The following is a 19,427-nucleotide window of genomic DNA, read 5'->3' on the forward strand; positions in this document are numbered from 1 at the left end:
AGGGATTCTTGCCCTAGAGTTATGAGACCAGCCCAACACACAGCACCCAACACTGGCAGGTGAAATTGACAGCTGTTTTTTTAGTCACATACACTCACGCCTGGAGCAGGGGGACACCAAATGCCGTGCACTTGGGAACAGAGTAAACAGCTGGAGGCTGTGGGAGGCAGGCTTTGTAGTTTCAAGAGGGTGAGGTGCCCTCTGGTGCCTGCAGGAGGATGTGATTGGCTTATTTGAATAATTCCATGAGCTGGCAGGGAACTGAAACCCACTACTCAGGGATCAGCAGGCACTGTGCTTGGTCCCCAAGATAAGGAGGGTTGTTTGGCTAGAAGACCTTATCTGTGGGAGCAGAGTGGGGATAGAAACTTGCAGTTAGGTCATTCCCCATTTCAACACAAAGTCAAGGCAGCACATAATATTACACCTTAATTTTAGGCCTTACAGGATTTCCCGTTGTGGCTCAGTGGGTTACAAATCTGACTAGTATCCATGAGGACTCGGGTTCAATCTTTGGCCTTGCTCAGTGGGTTAAGGACCTGGGTGTTGCCTTGAGCTGTGGTGTAGGTTGCAGACGAGGCTCCGATCTGGCGTTGCTGTGGTGTAGGCCGGCAGCTACAGCTCTGATTTAGCCTGTAGCCTGGGACTTTCCATATGCTGCAGATGAAGCCCTAAAAAGAAGAAAAAAATTTTTAGGAATTGCAGGAAGTCAGAACTTGACAAATGACTAGTGTAGTGCTGGTGAGTTTCCTAGTTCTTTTTTTCTCCTTTACTGCCTGACTTGAGATCAGTCTGAATCAGCAAAACTTCCAAAAGAAATCCTTCCTTCCATCCTGGGGATGAAGAAAAGAGGCCCCTGGGAACAGGAGAGTGTAGAAGCAGTCTCCCTTTTTTCTCTCCTAACCCTGCCCCCTGAGGGCAACATCAATCAAGTTGGCACTGTCACAGCAGGGCTGAGACTCAAGCACCTACCACCTTGAGAGAAAATCCATCTTTCTGCACAGAAGAATTTGAAAAGGGTCCTGTTCTGTAAAACTCAATGGAGGTATCCCAGTTCTTTTTTTCCTCCCTTTTATCTTAGCATTTCACCTGAAGGACAGGCTCAGTCACACTCTTGCACAACAAGTATTTCCTATCTTTCAGGCAAGAAGAACAGGGGAAAGGGGCCCTGGGAATCAGAGGGTGTAGAGGAAATCCTGGAGAGGAGAGACTGGAATTGACACTGGGCACTTCCCTAAGCTTCACATGTGAAGACACACCCACAGAAGCGTGGCAAGGACTTTGAGAGCTTAGCTGCATTATAAACTACTGCCAAGACTCAGATTAACCCAGAGTGGCTCATGCGAGGGACGGATCCAAATAACATAGTAAAGACTCTGAAAATTCAGCTGCCCTTCTGTATCTTGATTGTGGTGATATGAACTGTACACCAGACAGGATGAATTTTTCTGTATGTAAATTAAAAATTAAATTTAAAAAATGTTAAAACAAAACAAGAACCAACTGTGGGAAACAGAGAAGCAAAAATAAACTATTGAGGAGACTGTTGTAGCACTCAGGGAATACATGGCCTGGACTGCGGTGCAAATGGTGATTCGATGAGAAGTGCCTAAAACCAATAAAATTTTCTGTATAATTTTTCTAATCTTCAGCAGCAGTGACATTTGGAGTTGGATGATTCCTTGCTGTGGGTGGGTTGTCCTGTGCATTGTAGAATGTTTAGCAGTATCCTTGTTTTTTATTCACTAGATGCCAGTAGTGCCTCGCCAGGTGTGACAGCCCAAATGTGTCCAGACATTGTTAGGACACGAATGGCTGTTGAGAATGGCTGTTCTAGGTGACTGTCCTAAGCTTTGGTCCAGAGACCAAGCACCCCATTAATCCTCAGTGTCAGCTTATTTGGAACTGGCTTCAAGTGGTGATGGCCGAAGCCCAACATCTAAGACCATGAGATCCAAATTGCCCATGTGTTCAATTCTGCTGTTTGGTGATTATCTTAAACTTTGAAACTTAGAGTCATGGTGCTTATACCATTCCTCTTGATGTCTCCAAAACAGAGATAAATTTGATCTTCCAGGAAATAATGTGGGATATGGAAAGACCATATAGAATGAATGAAAGGGTGGGCAGCTCCAAGCAATATATATAATGAAGATAATTTTTTTAAATGTTAATATTTTTTTATTTTTATTTTTTGTCTTTTCAGGGGCGCACCCATGGCATATGGCGGTTCCCAGGCTAGGGATCAAATTGGAGCTACAGCTGCTGGCCACAGCCACAGCCACACCAGATCCGAGCCATGTCTGCGACCTACACCACAGCCCACGGCAATGCTGGATCCTTAACCTACTGAGCGGGGCCAGGGACCAAACCCGCAACCTCATGGTTCCTAGTTGGATTCATTTCCGCTGCGCCACAACGGGAACTCCACCATTTTTTGAATTGCTAATGAGACCTTCTCCTTGATCAGCATGAAGCATCTGTAAGCCTCAAAGGATAAACAGAACCGTGATATCAGTAATGCAAAAGAAAGCAAGCAGATTTTGACTACCAAAATAGGATTTTTGAATCTGGAGAAACACGGTAATCTTGAAAAAGCCAGACACTACCAAAAGAGAAAGATTTTATAAAATTGTAAAGCTCCATTAACATTTCAAAATCCAGACCTTGGCAAAACTTAAGGTGGCATTTAATATACGCCATATGGTGGAGAAAACTGAGGCTATGACATAAGGAAAGTACCTGCTGAGTGGGAAGGAGAGAAAGTCTCCTTTCTGATCTGGAGGAGCGTGGGAAGCACAGGCTCGGGTAAGTGCTACAGACAGGCAGTCACACCCAACCTGTTCTGGCTTCACCCCCAGGCTGAAGTGTCAAAAGTGGGGAGCTGGGAGGTGGTGGGAAAGTGGAAGAGATTGGAATGTGTTGTCCACTTTCCTTCCAGGAAAGGGGGAGAGGCCTTGCATTTGGCTTTGCCCCTCAGGAGCAACAGTGTTCAATGGCAGAGGGGGCCTAGTGAGGTTCTTAGTAGCCTCAGGGGATAAGTAGGAGAAGCCACATATTCATAGTTCCCTCAGGCGGTACTACTGGAGATAGTGAACAGTCTGGCAAACCAGCTAAACTAGTGCTTGAGGGCTTTACAACCAGAGGTAAGTAACTAGAACCCTGGACCTCAGGAGTGGTTGCCCCTGAGGCCACAAAAGGCCAAATAAAAGCTTCACCCTACTGAGGACTCACAGGTGTGCAGAACGTGGCCTCATTTTTCCCAGCCCTACCATGAATGCCCCATACAACCAGCTACCACCTTGGGGAGAAGCAAGAGAAGAGGGAGAAGAGACTAAAAGTTTTCTTAAAAGAGACCAGCCACCTAAAAGGGCCAATTAAACCTGAAGAGAATAATTCCTTTTTTTTTTTTTTTTTTTTTTGCATTTTTCAGGACTGTACTCTCAGCACATGGAGGTTCCCAGGTTAGGAGCTACAGCTTCCGGCCTATACCAGAGCCACAACAACAACAGATCTGAGCCTCACCTGCAACCTACAGCACAGCTAATGGCAACACCGGATCTTTAACCCACTGAGCGAGGCCAGGGATCAAACCCATAAAGTTATGGTTCCTAGTCAGATTCGTTTCCACTGCGCCACAACAGAACTCCTAATTTCATACCATTAACTGATAAATTTAAGCTCCCAATGTCCTCTTTCACCCTCTGCTCTTCAATGGGGCAGAGATTCTAGAGCAAAATCACACCAGTTATAGGTAATAAAGAAGAGCCATTCTTTTTTTCCATCTGAGTTACACAGTTTTTGAGCCTCATATAGCTACTTTGTGCTGCCAAGTTATCTGATGGAGAAGAACCCCTCCTTTCCTCCCCTACTCCGGGAAAGAGGTGCTGAGCAGCTACAAGACATGTGTTACGTGCTGGTGGCACACATGTCAACTAGGTGTCATTCCTGCATACAGGGAGTTGGGACCTAATAGGCCAGATAGCTTTCACCAGGGTCAAGGGGACCCCATATAGATCCACACTTGGTGCTATGGGAGGGGCATCTCCTTAAGGGTTGGGAAGTGTCCAGGAGGGCTTCCCAGAGAAGGGAATATCAGAGCTGAGTCTTAAGAACAGCTAAAATTTGCCAGGAGAAGGGGGAGGAAAGAAAAAAGGGCTTTTTAGGCAAAGGAAGAGCTTATGTACAGAGCTGTGATGATTAATTTTATGTTTCAACTTGACTTCTCCACATGTTGCTCAGATTCAACCTTACTTCTGGGTGTGTCTGTGAGTTGTCTCTGGATGAGATTAGCATTGAATTAGTGCACTTGGCAAAGTCGATGTCCCTCCCCCTTGTGGGTAAGCATCATCCAATCCGTTGAGAGCATCAATAGAACCAAAGGCAGAGGAAGGAGGAATTTACACCACCTCCCTTCCCTGCCCCCCATTTCTCCCTGCATGCCTGCTTGAGCTGGAACAGCGGTCTTCTCTGCCCTTGCACTGGGATTTACGCCATCAATTCCCTGGGTTCTCAGGCTTTCAGACTTGGACTGAATCACCCCACTAACTTTCCTGGCTCTCTGGCTTGTAGATGACTGACTGTGAGACCTCCTGGCCTCCATCATCATGTGAGCTAATCCCTCATAATAAATCTGACTCTCCCTGTCCCTCTCTGGAGAATCATGACTAATACAATGGCCCATCCTGGGATCCTCAAATAGTTTCTTTCACTGATATTAAAATTCATTTTCCCCCAACATTTTAACTTCTCTGAAATCAGGATGTACCTAACATTCCATGGCATTTTCCAATTTTGTTCTTGGTGATACATAAAAGTGAGGCTTAAAGCAGCCTAAATAGATGAAGTTTAAGTTTGGGGCCGCTGGCTTGCATAGGCTCCTTCTAAGGCCTTATACTTAACTCTGTATTTTGTGTTTGCCCTCTTAGAATGGACCCCCAAATAGTATGTACTTCAGGCCACACATACATGCATCTCTACTGTGTTTCTGAAGATTGGTGATTCAGTAGGTCTAAAATTAGTATTTGGAGGGGATGAAGGAAGAGGAAGAGGGATGAGTGATAAAAGACTGGAGACTGAGGAACTAATTTCAGTGAATGACAGCTCCATCCACTCATCTAGTGGAAGAAGCTAGAAACTTCAACTCTTGCTTCTCTCATGCCCCACATCTAGTCCATCATTAGGTCCCATATGCTCCTGTGACAGAGTGCTGGTTCTCCTTCAAGCTCTGTTTCCTCCTTCTAGTTTTAGCTGGACACGTGGCCACCCTGAACAAAGACTATTTGCCAGCCTCCCTTCCATTTAAATGTGAACGTTTTGGCCAATGTGTGGTGTACCCTTAGAGGTTCCTTAAATTGACGTGGTATCTCATTCTTCCTCTTTTTCCTTCTTCCTGCTAGCAGGGATATAGACATGGTGGCTGGAGCTACAGCAGGCATTTTGGACCATGAGGCAACCTTAGGAATGGTGGGGACTACACATGGTGGAACAAAATAGAAGCCTAAGTCCCTTGCAGCATGGAACACTATATCAGTTCTGTATAACCAACTTCTGGATTTTTACCTGAAAGAGAAATAAACTTCTATCTCAAGTAAGATACTGTTATTTATTTAATTATTTAGTCACTCACAGTTGAAATCACTTCTAACTAATAAATCCACTTCCCTGAAAGTCCTCATCACTTTCCTAATCAGAGTTACCAGTATTTTTTGTCTGGACTTTTGAAAGAATCTATTAGTTGATATCCCCATATTCAATCATATCCATCCCAGCCTCCTTCCAATGGGTTTTCTACATAACAGTTCAAGTGATTGATTCAATATGCAAATAAGGTGTCACTCTTGGTTTTACTCTGCCTAAGCTGCCATAATAGAACATGGCAGACTGGTGACAAAGACAAAAGAAATTAATTTTCTCACAGTACTAGACACTAAAGTCCAAGATCAAGGTGCCAGCAGGTTTTCTGGAAAGATTTCTCTTCCTTGGTTTGCAGGCAGCTGCTTTCTTGGGGTATCCTCACATGGCCTTTTCTCTGTACACATGTGCATAAAGAGCAATTTCTGGTATTTCTTCCTTTTTTTTTTTCTTTTTTTTTTAAATAAGGAGTCCCGTCCTATAGGATTAGGGTCCTATCCTTATGACTTTACGTAATTACTTTCTTAAAGGCCCTATGCCCAAATACAGTCACATTTGCAGGGTTAGGGCTTCAACATGTTAATTTCGGGTGGGGAGGATACAATTCAGTCTGTACAACTATCTTCTTCAATCATATTAGTGGCTTCTCATAGGTTAGTTGAGTAGTTAAAATGGCAAGACTCCTGTATGATCTGGGCCCCACCTATCCCTTCATGTTCATCTCATGCTCCTCCTTCCTATCCATGATTTAGTCATAGTGCCCTTTCATTTTCTCAGGTATGCTGTGATTTTCCCACCTCAGGACTTTTGCACATGCTGCAGCTTCTGTCCTAAATGCTCTTTATCCTCTCACAGCCCTTTGCTTGGAAAACGTCTCTCCATCAGCTCTCAGATCAATCATCTGTTCTTTAGGGAAGCTTCCCCTGATCTTCTTTGTATTTCCCCATTTTCCCTTTATATGCTCTCATAGCCCCATGTACCTGTTTTTAATAGCACTTATATAATTTTGCCTTTATATTTTGCTCAAACTTCCTTAGTTAATATTTGTCTTTTTCATTAGATGCTAAACTCTGTGAGAACAGAGATATATCACTTTTTGCTTATTATTGTATCCTTAAGGCTTTCGACAGTGTCTGGCAAATATCTGACATTCAACAAACATTTTCTGAATGAAGAAGTAAGAGGTAAGTGGCACTGGATCATGTAGAGCTAATTATGCCAAACAGGAACCTGGGACTTCATGCTCCAGGACATATAGCATGGCCACCATGAATTCTGAAAGTGGAGTGAAATAAGAGATGTGTTTAAAAAAAATCATTGTTTTTTCCAGGGCTGTATAGAATGTACTAGAAGGAATCTATGTTTGGAAGTAAAGTGGCAAGTTTCAATGGTTCTAGCAGTTATCCAGGTGGGAAATAAGGGCTTGAGTTAAATTTGTGTTAGCTGGTTTTCTTTTTTTGAGACTTCTTCAATGTGAGTCAGGTTGGGTCTGTTTTATCCACTGCTGGTTTGGGATTTGGCTTTAATAGCCTGGCTAGTGAATTATTCTTGTTCAACTTTTCCATCTTCTATAATATGTTGCTGCTGTATTTTATTTTCTGTTCTTGTTTTTGATTTCTTTTAAAAATCACTTTAATGTAGTTTTAGTGGAGTTTTTGGAGAAAGCAATGTTATAAGCATATGTTCAATATACCACTTTTCTTTTTTTGCTTTTTAGGGCCGCACCCAAGGCATATATATGGAAGTTCCCAGGCTCCAGGTCAAATGAGAGCTGCAGCTGCTGGCCTACTCCACAGCCACAGCAACATGGGATCTGAGCTGCAGCTGCGACCTACATCACAGCTCATGGCATTGCCAGATCCCTGACCCACTGAGTGAAGTTAGGGATTGAACCTGAATCCTCATGGATACTAGTCAGATTCGTTTCTGCTGTGCCATGATGGGAACTCCTCAATACACTACTTTAACTTGAAACTCCCTACATTTTTGTCATTATGAAAATTCTTTGTTGTTTATTGCAATAAAATTGCATCTCACATTAGCCTAGATTTTGTTAAGTGACAGTATCAAATGATGACAAAACTGAGGATTAAAGGGTAGGGGCATAAATTGGTACATTTCTGGAGAACAGTGTTTCTCCAAAGGCTTAAGACATATATACCTTTGGAACCAGAAATTTCACCTCTAGAAATTTATCCCAAGGAAATGATTTAGCCTTTAGTCACTGCAGTGTTGTCTGTAATAATTAAAAAATGTCCAATGATTGAGGGCTGATTAAATAAACTATTACTGGAGTTCCTAATGGGGCTCAGTGGTAATGAACCCAACTAGTATCCATGAGGACCTGGGTTCCATCCCTGGCCCTGATCAGTGGGTTAAGGATCCAGCATTGCCATGACCTGTGGTGTAGGCTGCAGACACCACTCGGATCCCAAGTTGCTGTGGCTGTGGTGCAGGCTGGCAGCTACAGCTCTGACTCGACCCCTAGCCTGGGAACTTTCATGTGCAGGAGATACGGCCCTAAAAAAGCAAAAAATAAACTATTACTTTCATAAGGCATATTTGTAGTCATTAAAAGTTACATTTCTGAACCTCACTCAGCACTGCCCCAGAGAATATGTAATACATCATGGTCACTCATGAAAGGATAGGTGAAGCTCACCTTCCTCCATCAGTAATTTTACTGGTGATTGGGGAGTGTGGAGAGACTACTAATTATCTACCCCTAGGTCCTTTCTCTCTTTCTTCCTTGGTAACAAAACTCTGATCTGTAGCAGGGCCCTGCTGCTCAGAATAAAAGACTGCATTTCCCTGACTCTGTGGTAGCTGGGTGTGGCCTTGCAACTACAGGCAAGTCAAGAAGATGTCAGTGGAAGCATTGTGAGAGACTTCCAGGGAGGCTACCCTGATGGAGTTGACTGATTGGAAGGCGTGGAGAGGAGCGGTGGGCATTCTGCTTCTTTCTGGTATTTAAAAACTGCTTGGTTAAAAAATTTCTATCTATGTCTTTTGGGGGGGGGGGAGAAAGAGGTGTCACTCTTGAACAAAGTGGGGGTAATCCAGGTATGACTTTATTTGGTATCTGTGGTACCTCCACAACCACGGATTCAACCAACTGGAGTGCAGTACTACATTATTCAATATAGAAAAAAAATCCACCCATAAAGTGGACCCTGTGTAGTTCAAACCTGCATTGTTCAAGGGTCAACTGTATTTACATATATAAGGCACATACAGACACACAATACATATTCAAAATTATCAAAGTGAGGGAGTTCCCATTGTGGTTCAGTAGGTCAAGAACCCTACAAAATGTTCTTGAGGATGTGAGCTGATTCCTGGCCTTGCTCAGTGGGTTAAGGATCTGGAGTTGTGGCGAGCTGCTGTGTAGGTTGAGGATGCAGCTCAGATCTGGTGTTGCTGTGGCACAGGCCAGCAGCTGCAACTCCAATTTGACTTCTAGCCTGGGAGCTTCCATATGCCACAGGTGCCGTTCTAACCTTTAAAAAAAAAAAATTAAAAATTAAGAAAATTGGAGTTACCGTCGTCGTGGTGCAGTGGTTAACGAATCCGACTAGGAACCATGAGGTTGCGGGTTTTGTCCCTGCCCTTGCTCAGTGGGTTAAGGATCCGGCATTGCTGTGAGGTGCGGTGTAGGATGCAGACGCAGCTCGGATCCCGCGTTGCTGTGGCTCTGGTGTAGGCCGAGGGCTACAGCTGCGATTTGACCCCTAGCCTGGGAACCTCCATATGCCGCTGGAAGCGGCCCTAGAAAACGCAAAAAGACAGACAAAAAAAAAAAAAAAAAAAAAAAAAAAAAAAAAAAAAGAAAGAAAGAAAAAGGGAAAGAAAAGAAAATTATCAAAGTGAAAATTAATACAAAAAACGTTCAGATATCTAATTCTAATTTGAGGGGTATATAGGGAAGAAAAAAAAGAAGTGGGTATGCGAGGGTGGTTGACTTATTTGAGAATCTTGACACCCAATTTTCCTCTAGCACTAAAAGCTGAGAGGACTCCTATAAAATGCTTGTGAGACTCGTTTTGGTGTTTCGTACAGTGCATACTCATAAGTTTTGTAGCAAAAACAGAGTAGGTGTGCGGTTATTTTATTTTGTAGAACTCCATATGCCGGCCCTCTCCTTCCTTCCAGGTCTGCCGCAGATCTAATATGTAGGATTACAGGATTTAGACTTTGTGGCGTGGATTTCGGACTGTGTCTCCTCTCTCTGGCATCTTACCTGAGTCCTGAACGCAGCTGGCACCAAAAGCAATTCAGAATTTGCCGCAGAAAAACGTGGACCTCAAAAACGTTGTCAAAGACGCTCTCGGGGTTCAGGGAATTTGAGCCAGGGGCGGGACGAGTCGGGGCCGCGTCCAAGCTCGCCCCGCCCCTTTGCGAAGCCAATAACTCGGGACGAGAGTGGGAGGGGTAGGGCAAGAAGGCGACCTCGTGATTGGCACGCCGACACCCGCAGCCTAAGAGGCTACCTCTGTATCTAGTCTACCAGAGCGCTAGGCAAGTGCAGATCTATAAAGTTTGTCCACTCCGGGGCACCGTAGTGCCTTTAACCCTGGCGGAGTGGGCGGGGCTGCGCTAGGCTGGGCTGGGCGGCTAGAGCCCGGCTCAGCTTTGGAGACCTGATGGCTGCGGTGTTTCTGGTAACGCTCTATGAGTACTCGCCGCTTTTCTATATTGCAGTGGTCTTTACGTGCTTCATCGTGACTACTGGCCTGGTGTTGGGATGGTAAGTGCCCCCGGACTAGGGGCAAGGGATGAAGGGGCGGACGGACAGCCAGAGAGTGGGGTCGCGGCGGTCAGCAGGGGGCAGAGGAGTTGGGAAGCTGGCTGGGCTGGCACCTGGGACTTTCGGAGAGTCGGTGCCGAGGCCTCTGACCAGCTCTGGGAAGAAAACAAGGTGGACACCGCACCTGCATCACTGCCCTGCCCTCACCGTGGGGTCCGCGTAGCTGCGAGCATCTGGCGGTGGTGCCGGGTTGAGGTATTTTACTCAGCTTTGTTTACAGGCGATAAGCAGCCAGTAAAGGGGCCTGGTCTTGGTGTTAGGATAGAGAGTTTGTACAACAGACTTCTGCCCTGGATCGGGGCCTACTGTGTGCCCGGAGCGAAACCGTCATCTGTGGTGCAATGCACGGACGTGGACAGCAAACCAAGTCGATTGTTGTTCTTCTGACCTGCGCTGAGGACTTGGCCTCAGATATTTCAGCGTAAATGTTTACCGTTTGAGAATTTAATGGTTTCTACACACATTCCACACTTTTTGAAGATATATTTAGATCGATAGGCCTATAAAGACGTAATTTTAGAGCTGGAAGAGACCTTAGAGATTATTTATGCTAAGGAGTAAGTAGGGGCACTTGACCTATTGGAGACTAGGAGAGTAGACGCTTAGATCCTCCCTGAGTATTTCTTCTAGCTCAGAGATCCTAAAATTTCTCTCTTGAGGAGATGCCATTGTATAAATGCAGCTAGTTGAAACATCTTACTGGTCCATCCATTGAGGAGAGAGACATGCGCTGGATTTTGAAGAATAGTGTTTTGAATAATAAATAGAGTTCAACGTGTATAGCAAAGAATAGAAGGCATTTCAGAGAATACATGAGCAGAGGGCCAGGGGAAACATGCTGGTGAATAGGGCAGACTGCTTATAATGAATTTAAAATTACCCTTTGGGAGTTCCCATTGTAGCTCAGCGGTAATGAATACAACTAGTATCCATGAGGACATGGGTTTGCTCTCTGGCCTTGCTCTAGGTTAAAGAGCCAGCGTTGCTGATGTAGGCCAGCAACTGCAGCTCCGATTTGACCCCTAGCCTGGGAACTTACATATGCCAAGGAGGGTGTGGCTCTAAAAAGCCAAAAAAAAAAAAAAAAAAAAAAAGACCCTTTGATCACGTGTATATGACTATTTTAAAGAAAAGATGAGCCCTTGTCAGTTGCTGAAACTATGCCACCTTTAGGAACTAAGTAAAGTCTTAACATTTTTCCACACTGCTTTCCACCTGCTAGCAGTAGATTATAAAATTCCTTGTTGGTTGGTGGGGGAAGATTAAAATCTATTTTACACAAATTTGTTATTCTTTTTTTTTTTTTGTCTTTTTGTTTTGTTTTTAGGGCCACACCTGCGGCATATGGAGGTTCCCAGGCTAGGGACTAATCGGAGCTGTAGCGACTGGTCTACACCACAGCCACAGCAATGCCAGATCCAAGCCTCATCTGCGATGTACACCACAGCTCACGGCAACGCCGGATCCTTAACCCACTGGGCAATGCCAGGGATCAAACCTGCAAACTCATGGTTCCTAGTCAGATTCGTTTCTGGTATGTACTACGGGAACTCCAAATTTGTTATTCTTGACCCGTCAGATTTTCTTGCTATTGTTCACTTCGAAAAGTTCGTAATTGTGTTAGGAAGATGTTGCCCAAGTGAGAAAACTGTCTTAACGCAGGATATTTATTGACTTTAATGTTAGGGTCATTCTGTTCAAGAAATGTAATTTTCTTCCATTAAAGAAAACAAGTAACTAGTTGATAATTGTAGCCTTAAATTTTAATTTTCAATAGGCCTAATTATTTTAAAATTAGTTTTCACTTTGCCTAAGTCAGCTAATCAGGTATCTTAGGTATCTTTCTTTAGTATTGGGAAGAGGAAAATGAGTGAAGAGCACATTGATAGTGATGGTGGCATCTGTGGGTGAAGGGTGGTCAGGAGCCTCATGTTTGTAATGGTTAAAAGACAGACTTTAGACAGACCTAGGTTCAATTCTTGCCTCTGTCAATTTGAAGACTTGATTTGAAAACGTAATGATTACCTAACCACTCCATTTAAATGTGACTTTTGCAACGGTGGAACCCCAGACAACTGTAGAACTTTTGAAAGTCTGAACCAAACACTGCTCAGGCCACAAAACCATGTAAGTGCAGGTCACTTCCGTCTTGACTTGGGCCTAACCAGTCATCTTGAATCCAACCCAGCCGTTCTCTCCATCTGGGTTAGCTTTGCCTATGTAGATAAATTTTTTAGTAGTGTTAATTTGCTAACCTAAGCCAGGGCTACAGATTCATTGAGTAGAAACAATGAAAACCATCTAGATTTCATCAGAGTAACTTTCTTATTATTCCCCAGGCAGAAGATAAATCCATTAATCCACTATGCTTCTCTCCCTTGTCATTTTTTTTAACCTCTCAAAATAGAATCAGTCTTGGTCATCTGTCTCCTCTGTCATGTTTCTTGGCACTGCTGTGCGTTTCTTTCCCATTGCTTCTCTCCACTTTTCTTCTTGTCCACTTGCACTGTGTGGGAAAGGAGAAAGAACAGGAACATCTGATTATTGGACTCCTAGTAGCAATAGCAAAGAATTCATGCAACTGGAAGTATGTTATTTCTATTTAACTACATGATGGCTTCTGTGAGCTCTAATAGCTCACGTTTATTAAATTCTTGCTTTTTTCTAGGCACTTGTGCAGAAAGGAGACCCGAATGTCATATATATCCTTTAATGGTCTCAGATAATCAGTCCCCTTGACTCTGCAGGTACTCTCTGCTTCCTCTTGACTATAGATTATTGAGCTATCACCTCTCAGCTTCATACCACCCTTATATACTCTGCTTTGTGAATATGGGGCAGAACCTTTAAACCCCCTTTCTTTGCTGGCTCATTGCCTCTATGGGGCTTTGCCAATAGGGGAAGGGGAATGGAAGGCTAGAGGACTTGCTGCTTCTTGTTTGGTTCTTTTCCTCCTCTGTCTCGCCACAGCCATAATACTTCACTCTGGCATTAACAGTTGGTCTCAGTTTGTGGTTTTCCACTCCTAAGATTTTAGTACCTATTCCTCAGATCTGAATACCAGCTGCATGAGTATCTTTCCTCCAAATGTCTAAGCTGTGATAATCCTCTTTCCTCTATTCCTTGTCCTAGGAGCAATAGTTGTTTCCTGCTGTTGCTACTTTTTTGATACTCAGTGTCCCCTTTTGCTTTTTCAGTCCTTCAACATCTGGTTAACAATTTTTATATTAAATTACCCTTTTAAAATAACTAGTGTGGTTTTGGTTTCTTTCTTTCTTTCTTTTTTTTTTTTTGTGTGTGTGTGTGTCTTTTTGTCTTTTTTTTGTTGTTGTTGTTGTTGTTGCTATTTCTTGGGCCGCTCCCACGGCATATGGAGGTTCCCAGGCTAGGGGTTGAATCAGAGCTGTAGCCACCGGCCTACACCAGAGCCACAGCAACGCGGGATCCGAGCCGCGTCTGCAACCTACACCACAGCTCACGGCAACGCTGGATCGTTAACCCACTGAGCAAGGGCAGGGACCGAACCCGCAACCTCATGGTTCCTAGTCGGATTCGTTAACCACTGCGCCATGACGGGAACTCCCTGGTTTTGGTTTCTTAACTGGACTGACAAATATATTAAGAAATTGTTACTCAGGCGTTCCTGCTGTGGTGCAGCGGTTTAAGAATCCAACTGCAGTGGCTTGTGTCACTGCAGAGGTGCAGGTTCAATCTCCAGCTCTGTGCAGTGGGTTAAAAGGTCCAGCATTGCCAGCAGCTGTGGTGTAGGTCTCAGCTGTGGCTTGGATTTAATCCCTGGCCCAGGAACTTCCTTCCATATGCCACAGATGTGGCCATAAAAAAAAAAAAAAAAATGTTGTTACTCAGAATGGGATCCTGACTGAGTGGAGTGGGGTGGGGGGGAACCTTCAAGGATGGAATTTGTGTTAGGTTATTTCTTCAGCTCCTTGCCAATGGGAAATATGATTCTAGTTATCCATGACACATGTTGGCATCATAATTAATCAAATCACTACCTGTGTTTTATTGTGATTAAATGATTTCTGAAGTAGGTGCCTTGGGGGACCAAGGGGCTAATGTACATGACAATTATGATAGTAATGAGACTACAGGGACTGAGGGGTGGGTGGGATGGTTGCTCTCAAGATCACTGGAGCACTTACAGAAAGAAAATAAGCTCAGGTCTTTAAACTCTCAGTAAAAGAATTAAAGAATTAGAGTTTTTATGGTTTTAAAGCACTTTGCCTCATGTAGCCACAAAGCTAAAAATTGACCACAGATTTAATTGTGCTGGTGTTAGAATTACACAGCCTTGATGATGATGTCTCATTTAGGACACTGACTGCAAAGAAGTAAAGCCCTGAGACTTGGAATGGCAACATCTAAATAGACATGGAGAGAGCTGAGAATCTTGAAACCCCAGTCACTCTGAGCCTCCCTAGTGGATGGAAGCAGCTTGCTTTCGTTGTCAGAAAACTAGCCTTCCCTTGTCTGAAGATCCCGTAATAACCTCCTCTAGGGCAGTTGGTGTGTAAAGGGTACCTATACTCAAGACCTACCTCTATTACCTTTTGCCACAAGGCCCAAATCGCTTCATGCTGCATAGGACAGAGACAAAAATCTGACCCAGTTAGAAAGAGCCTAGCCTCAAAAAGAATTGCAAAAGTTTGCTAATTTGTATCACTGTGAATTTGGGTAATATGTGTGAGAATGGAGTGTAAGTAGGTCAGGCCAAGGAGGATATAATGTAGCAGTAGATCAGTTTACATTTACTGATGTGGGTGTATTCTCAAAAGAAAAAAATCAGAGTCTAAAGTGTTTACTCATACTTGGCTGACTAAAACGTGGACTCAAAGGTACCCTATATTTAATAAGTTTGATGGAGTTCCCATTGTGGCTCAGCAGGTTAAGAACCTAACATTGTGTCTGTGAGGATGCCGGTTTGATCCTGGCCTTGCTTAGTGGGGCTCAGTGGGTTAAGGATCCAGAGTTACCGCAAGTTGTGAAATAGATTGCAGATGTAGCTCGGATTCGCATTGCTGCGGCTGTGGCATAGGTAATAGAGGTAGGTCTTGAGTGTAGGCACCTATAGGGTTAGGGTTAAAAAAGCAGTTGCAGCTTTGATTTGACACCTAGCCCAAGAACTTTCATGTGCTACAGATGTGGCCCTAAAAATATTTAGGAAAAATAAACAAACAAACAAACAAATGAGGTTGAGATGCTAGAACTTTCCTGGCATAATGAAGAAGGAATCTGAAGGCTTCGAAAGATAGGAATATTGGAATGGATTTATTGTGTGCAACCTGCACATCTAACTTGTACTGCATCCTTCAAGAGGACACAGGAGATAACACCTTGCAATGACACTGAGGAAAGACTAGTATCCTTGAAAATCTCTGGCGCCTGTCCTCTATAGGCCATTTGTGATGGTGGGAGATGCTGCCATTAAGGTGGACTTCCTGATCAGAGATCCAGTGCAACACATAACTGCAAGAGTCAAGGTGGAAATATGTCCCATAATAGTCAGTGGAGGACAAAGCAGAGAATGTTTGACCAGCAAGGATCTTTGACAGTGCATAATGGATTACAGTGTCCTTAGGAATAAAATAGACAGGTGGTCAACTAAATACTACATGAACTACATAGATTTATTTATTTTTTTTCCTATACGCTGCAAGTAGGGGCATACTTGCGGCGTATAGGAGTTCCCAGGCTAGGGATTGAATCGGAGCTGCAGCTACTGGCCTATACCATAGCCACAGCAATGCAGGATCCAAGCTGCACCTGTGACCTATACCATAGCTCACAGCAATACTGGATCCTTACCCACTGAGCGGGGCCAGGGATTGAACCCATGTCCTCATGAATACTAGTCAGATTCATTACTGCTGAGTCACAACGGGAACTCCCAAATCTATTTCTCTTGTGCTACTTTGTTCCCTATTACACTTTGCCAGTAGGGATGCTAGAAAGAGTCTGGAAGGCTGGAGGAGGAAGAAGGAACTTCGTATTCACCATTTGCTTCCTTTTCCTGGTCTACATTCCTGCACCACTGGCCATCACCCTGGCAGTAAGAGTTGGCCTCTGTAGCTGCAGTTTATTTTAGTTTACAGTTTTTCTTCATACCTTGAGCCAGCCTTATTTACTCCTTCAGAAATATCAGCACCATCTGGCCAGCACTCCTGCTGCAAAAGCTTGGGTCCAGCTCTGGGGGATTCTTTCTCCAAGCTTCTAAACTGTAATAATCCCAACTCTTCCCTTTGTTTCCTCAGCCTAAGGAGGGATAACCGCTTCTTGCTAGAATACCTCAGTGTCCTCACCCCCTTGTCTTTTCAGTCCTCCAGTATTTGGTTAATTATTTTTTATGTTAAATTCTTTGTCTAAATAACTGATGTGGTTTCTCTCTCCTGCCAACTCTGCCTGATACACTGACCTTGACTATTTCTCCTCTCACTTGTTGAATGCAGTATGTTGTGTGTGTGTGATAAATTGGTGATGAGGTACAGATTCCTTCTTAGGAAAAGAATATAGCTTTATTTTGTCTTTGTTTAGGGTAAAAAAATTTGACACTTCTATTGGCAAGAAATTTCTTGGGACAATCTAGAAGAGAACACAAAACTGTTAGAAATGTCATTTCAGATCTTAATAGGGCCGTAAGATAACTTATTTTAACCTTCTTTTTACAATTAAAAGTACAGAATTTTAGAGCTTGAGTCAAGTCACTGAAAATCTGTTAGAACAGCAGTTTCCTAAAAAACAACCTTCTTCCCTACCAAGGGTTTCCCCAGGAATGTTTTTTTATATCCTGATCCGGTCTCAGTGTCCAACCAGCCATGTGAGGCCAACTTTGCACAGAAGAGAAGGCCCTCCAGATTAACTGCCTGTGTGTTTTCTAATTGGCTTAAGAACTCAAGGCTGAAGAAGTGATAAAAATTGTTTACTGCTGAGCTTGAAACTGTAGCCTCAAAGTAACCTTTATTCATGAGGGACTCCATGAGACTCCAGCAATGAAGAGAGCTGATTGAGCTGATGACAGGAAGCTTAGGAAGTGTGTGTAGGTTAAGACATTGTATAGGCAATGGGACAAAGTGTGGACAGGATTGGAAGTCCCCAGATTACTGCTGGGCTGGAAGTTTAAGCAGTATGAACAGGTGCTACAAACACTTTAGAAATGGGAAAAACCAGAATTATAGAAAATTCCAGGAGGATTAAGTATGAAATTGTAACAGTAAAGAGAATAGAAAATTCTCTTAATGGAAAAAAGGGCGGAGGTGAGTTTATTTAAAAGAGAAAGTAATGAATGTTAAGAAATGTTTGTTTACTTGACATTCCATCACTAACAGTTGCCAAAATGAGTTGAAGTGCAAGAAGATAAAAATGGAATTGGATTGAAAAGAAAAGTGGTCAATTTTCTATTTTATTCTTTCTTCCAGTGTCATATTAGCCATGATCTGATACACAGGGCATCAGTGTCTTTATTCAAGTTTTTGACTAAAAATAGAAAAGGCCAGATGTAAGGATGGTGGCCAGAGTCACATTGCTGGGTCTACTTAGTAGTATTTTCCATTTTTCAGCACCAATTATGGATTTCTGTTTAGGTGGTATTCAGTGTTTAACCTTATTCCAAATTGTTTCTGCACATTGGCTTTTGAGTACATTAAAGATAGAAATATTGGTCCACATCCAATAAGATTAAACTTTGAAAATTGTGGATTTTTATGCAAAAAGCCAAGTTCACATTGGGTCAGGTATGTGAAAAGGTTTAGGATTATTCTAGACTGAAAGCTCAACATGAGTCATTAGTATATCAGCTAACATGATCTTAAACTACTTTAAGCATGATGTTTAGAGCAAGAGGTGTGGTCAGTTTATTGATATTGTCCAATTACACAGTAATTCTACCCTTCCCACCTCCTGTTTTCCTCTCAAAGCATGAGGATATCAAGGGAACAGAGCTGGCAAAGTCAAATAAGGACCCAGAGCGGTGACATAGTGCTGGCTGCTCTGTTCATGCTTGGTTAGCTCCTCTAAGAGGACAAGAATATAAAAATGTCTGAGATTGTAATTCAGAAGTGTAGCAGTGTTAGGACATAATTCACATAAGGCAGTAATGAAAAGCCAAAGAGCAAAAACATTAACCTTAAAGGAAGAGGTTAATAACTATTGTATTAAAATTAAGAACTGTGTTCATCAAAAGATACCAATATGAATGTAAAAAAGGCAAGGTGTAGAAGGGCTGATATTCCATTAAAGGGCTCATATTCAGAACATATAAGAATTTCTACAAATAAGAAAAAATAAAGACAGACCAATAGAAAAACAGGGAAAGGGAGTTCCTGTCGTGGCTCAGTGTTTAATGAATCTGACTAGGAACCATGAGGTTGCGGGTTCAATCCCTGGCCTCACTCAGTGGGTTAAGGATCCGGTGTTGCCGTGAGCTGTGGTGTAAGTTGAAGACGAGGCTTGGATCTGGCGTTGCTGTGACTGTGGAGTAGGCCAGCGGCTACAGCTCCGATCTAGACCCCTAACCTGGGAACCTGCATGTGCCTTCAGTGCGGCTCTAGAAAATGAAAAAAAGACAAAAAAGAAAAAAGAAAAACAGGGAAAGATTTTAAAGTGCTTTCACAAAAGAAGCTGTCAAAGTAACCATAAACATAAGCTGTGCTCAGCCTCATTAGTCTTCAGGAAAGTAGAAATTAAAACCATAACACAGTGCCTCCACATACCTACCAGGATGGCTAATAATGTTTTGGCAAGGATGTGGTGCTAGAGGGAGCCCTCATTCATTGCTGGTGAAGTGTGAACTGATACTACTACAGAGAACAGTTGTTAACATTATTCACCAAAGTTGAAGAAATGGCCAGAAATTCCATTCTTTTTTTTTAATTTAAATGATTTTTTTTTTTGGTTATAGCTGGTTTACAGTGTTCTGTCAATTTTCTACTGTACAGCAAGGTGACCCAGTCACAGAAATTCCATTCTTAAC

General features: G+C 43.1%; 1 protein-coding gene across 5 annotated transcripts in view; it reads left to right on the top strand.

Annotated features, from left to right (window-relative positions):
* CGRRF1 (cell growth regulator with ring finger domain 1) overlaps positions 1-19,427 on the top strand; it is a 40,345-nt gene that overhangs the window by 3,203 nt on the left and 17,715 nt on the right. Inside the window, exons 2-5 of one of the 5 annotated variants that reach the window (XR_002346942.1) lie at positions 5,400-5,590; positions 6,754-6,818; positions 8,409-8,600; positions 9,787-10,381. The exons of 1 other annotated variant lie outside the window; for it this stretch is intronic. Coding sequence is in view for 1 of the 4 variants with exons in the window: in XM_021102210.1 (XP_020957869.1) it covers positions 10,278-10,381 (104 nt within the window). In the remaining 3 variants the exon portion in view is untranslated. Of the gene's footprint in view, positions 1-5,399; positions 5,591-6,753; positions 6,819-8,408; positions 8,601-9,786; positions 10,382-13,109; positions 13,189-19,427 lie in introns of those variants that run through there. 3 more of the 5 variants (XM_021102217.1, XM_021102212.1, XM_021102210.1) reach the window with 3 other exon arrangements.

The sequence above is a fragment of the Sus scrofa genome, chromosome 1 (assembly GCF_000003025.6).
Source record: "Sus scrofa isolate TJ Tabasco breed Duroc chromosome 1, Sscrofa11.1, whole genome shotgun sequence".
In the NCBI taxonomy this organism is placed as follows: Eukaryota; Metazoa; Chordata; class Mammalia; order Artiodactyla; family Suidae; genus Sus; species Sus scrofa.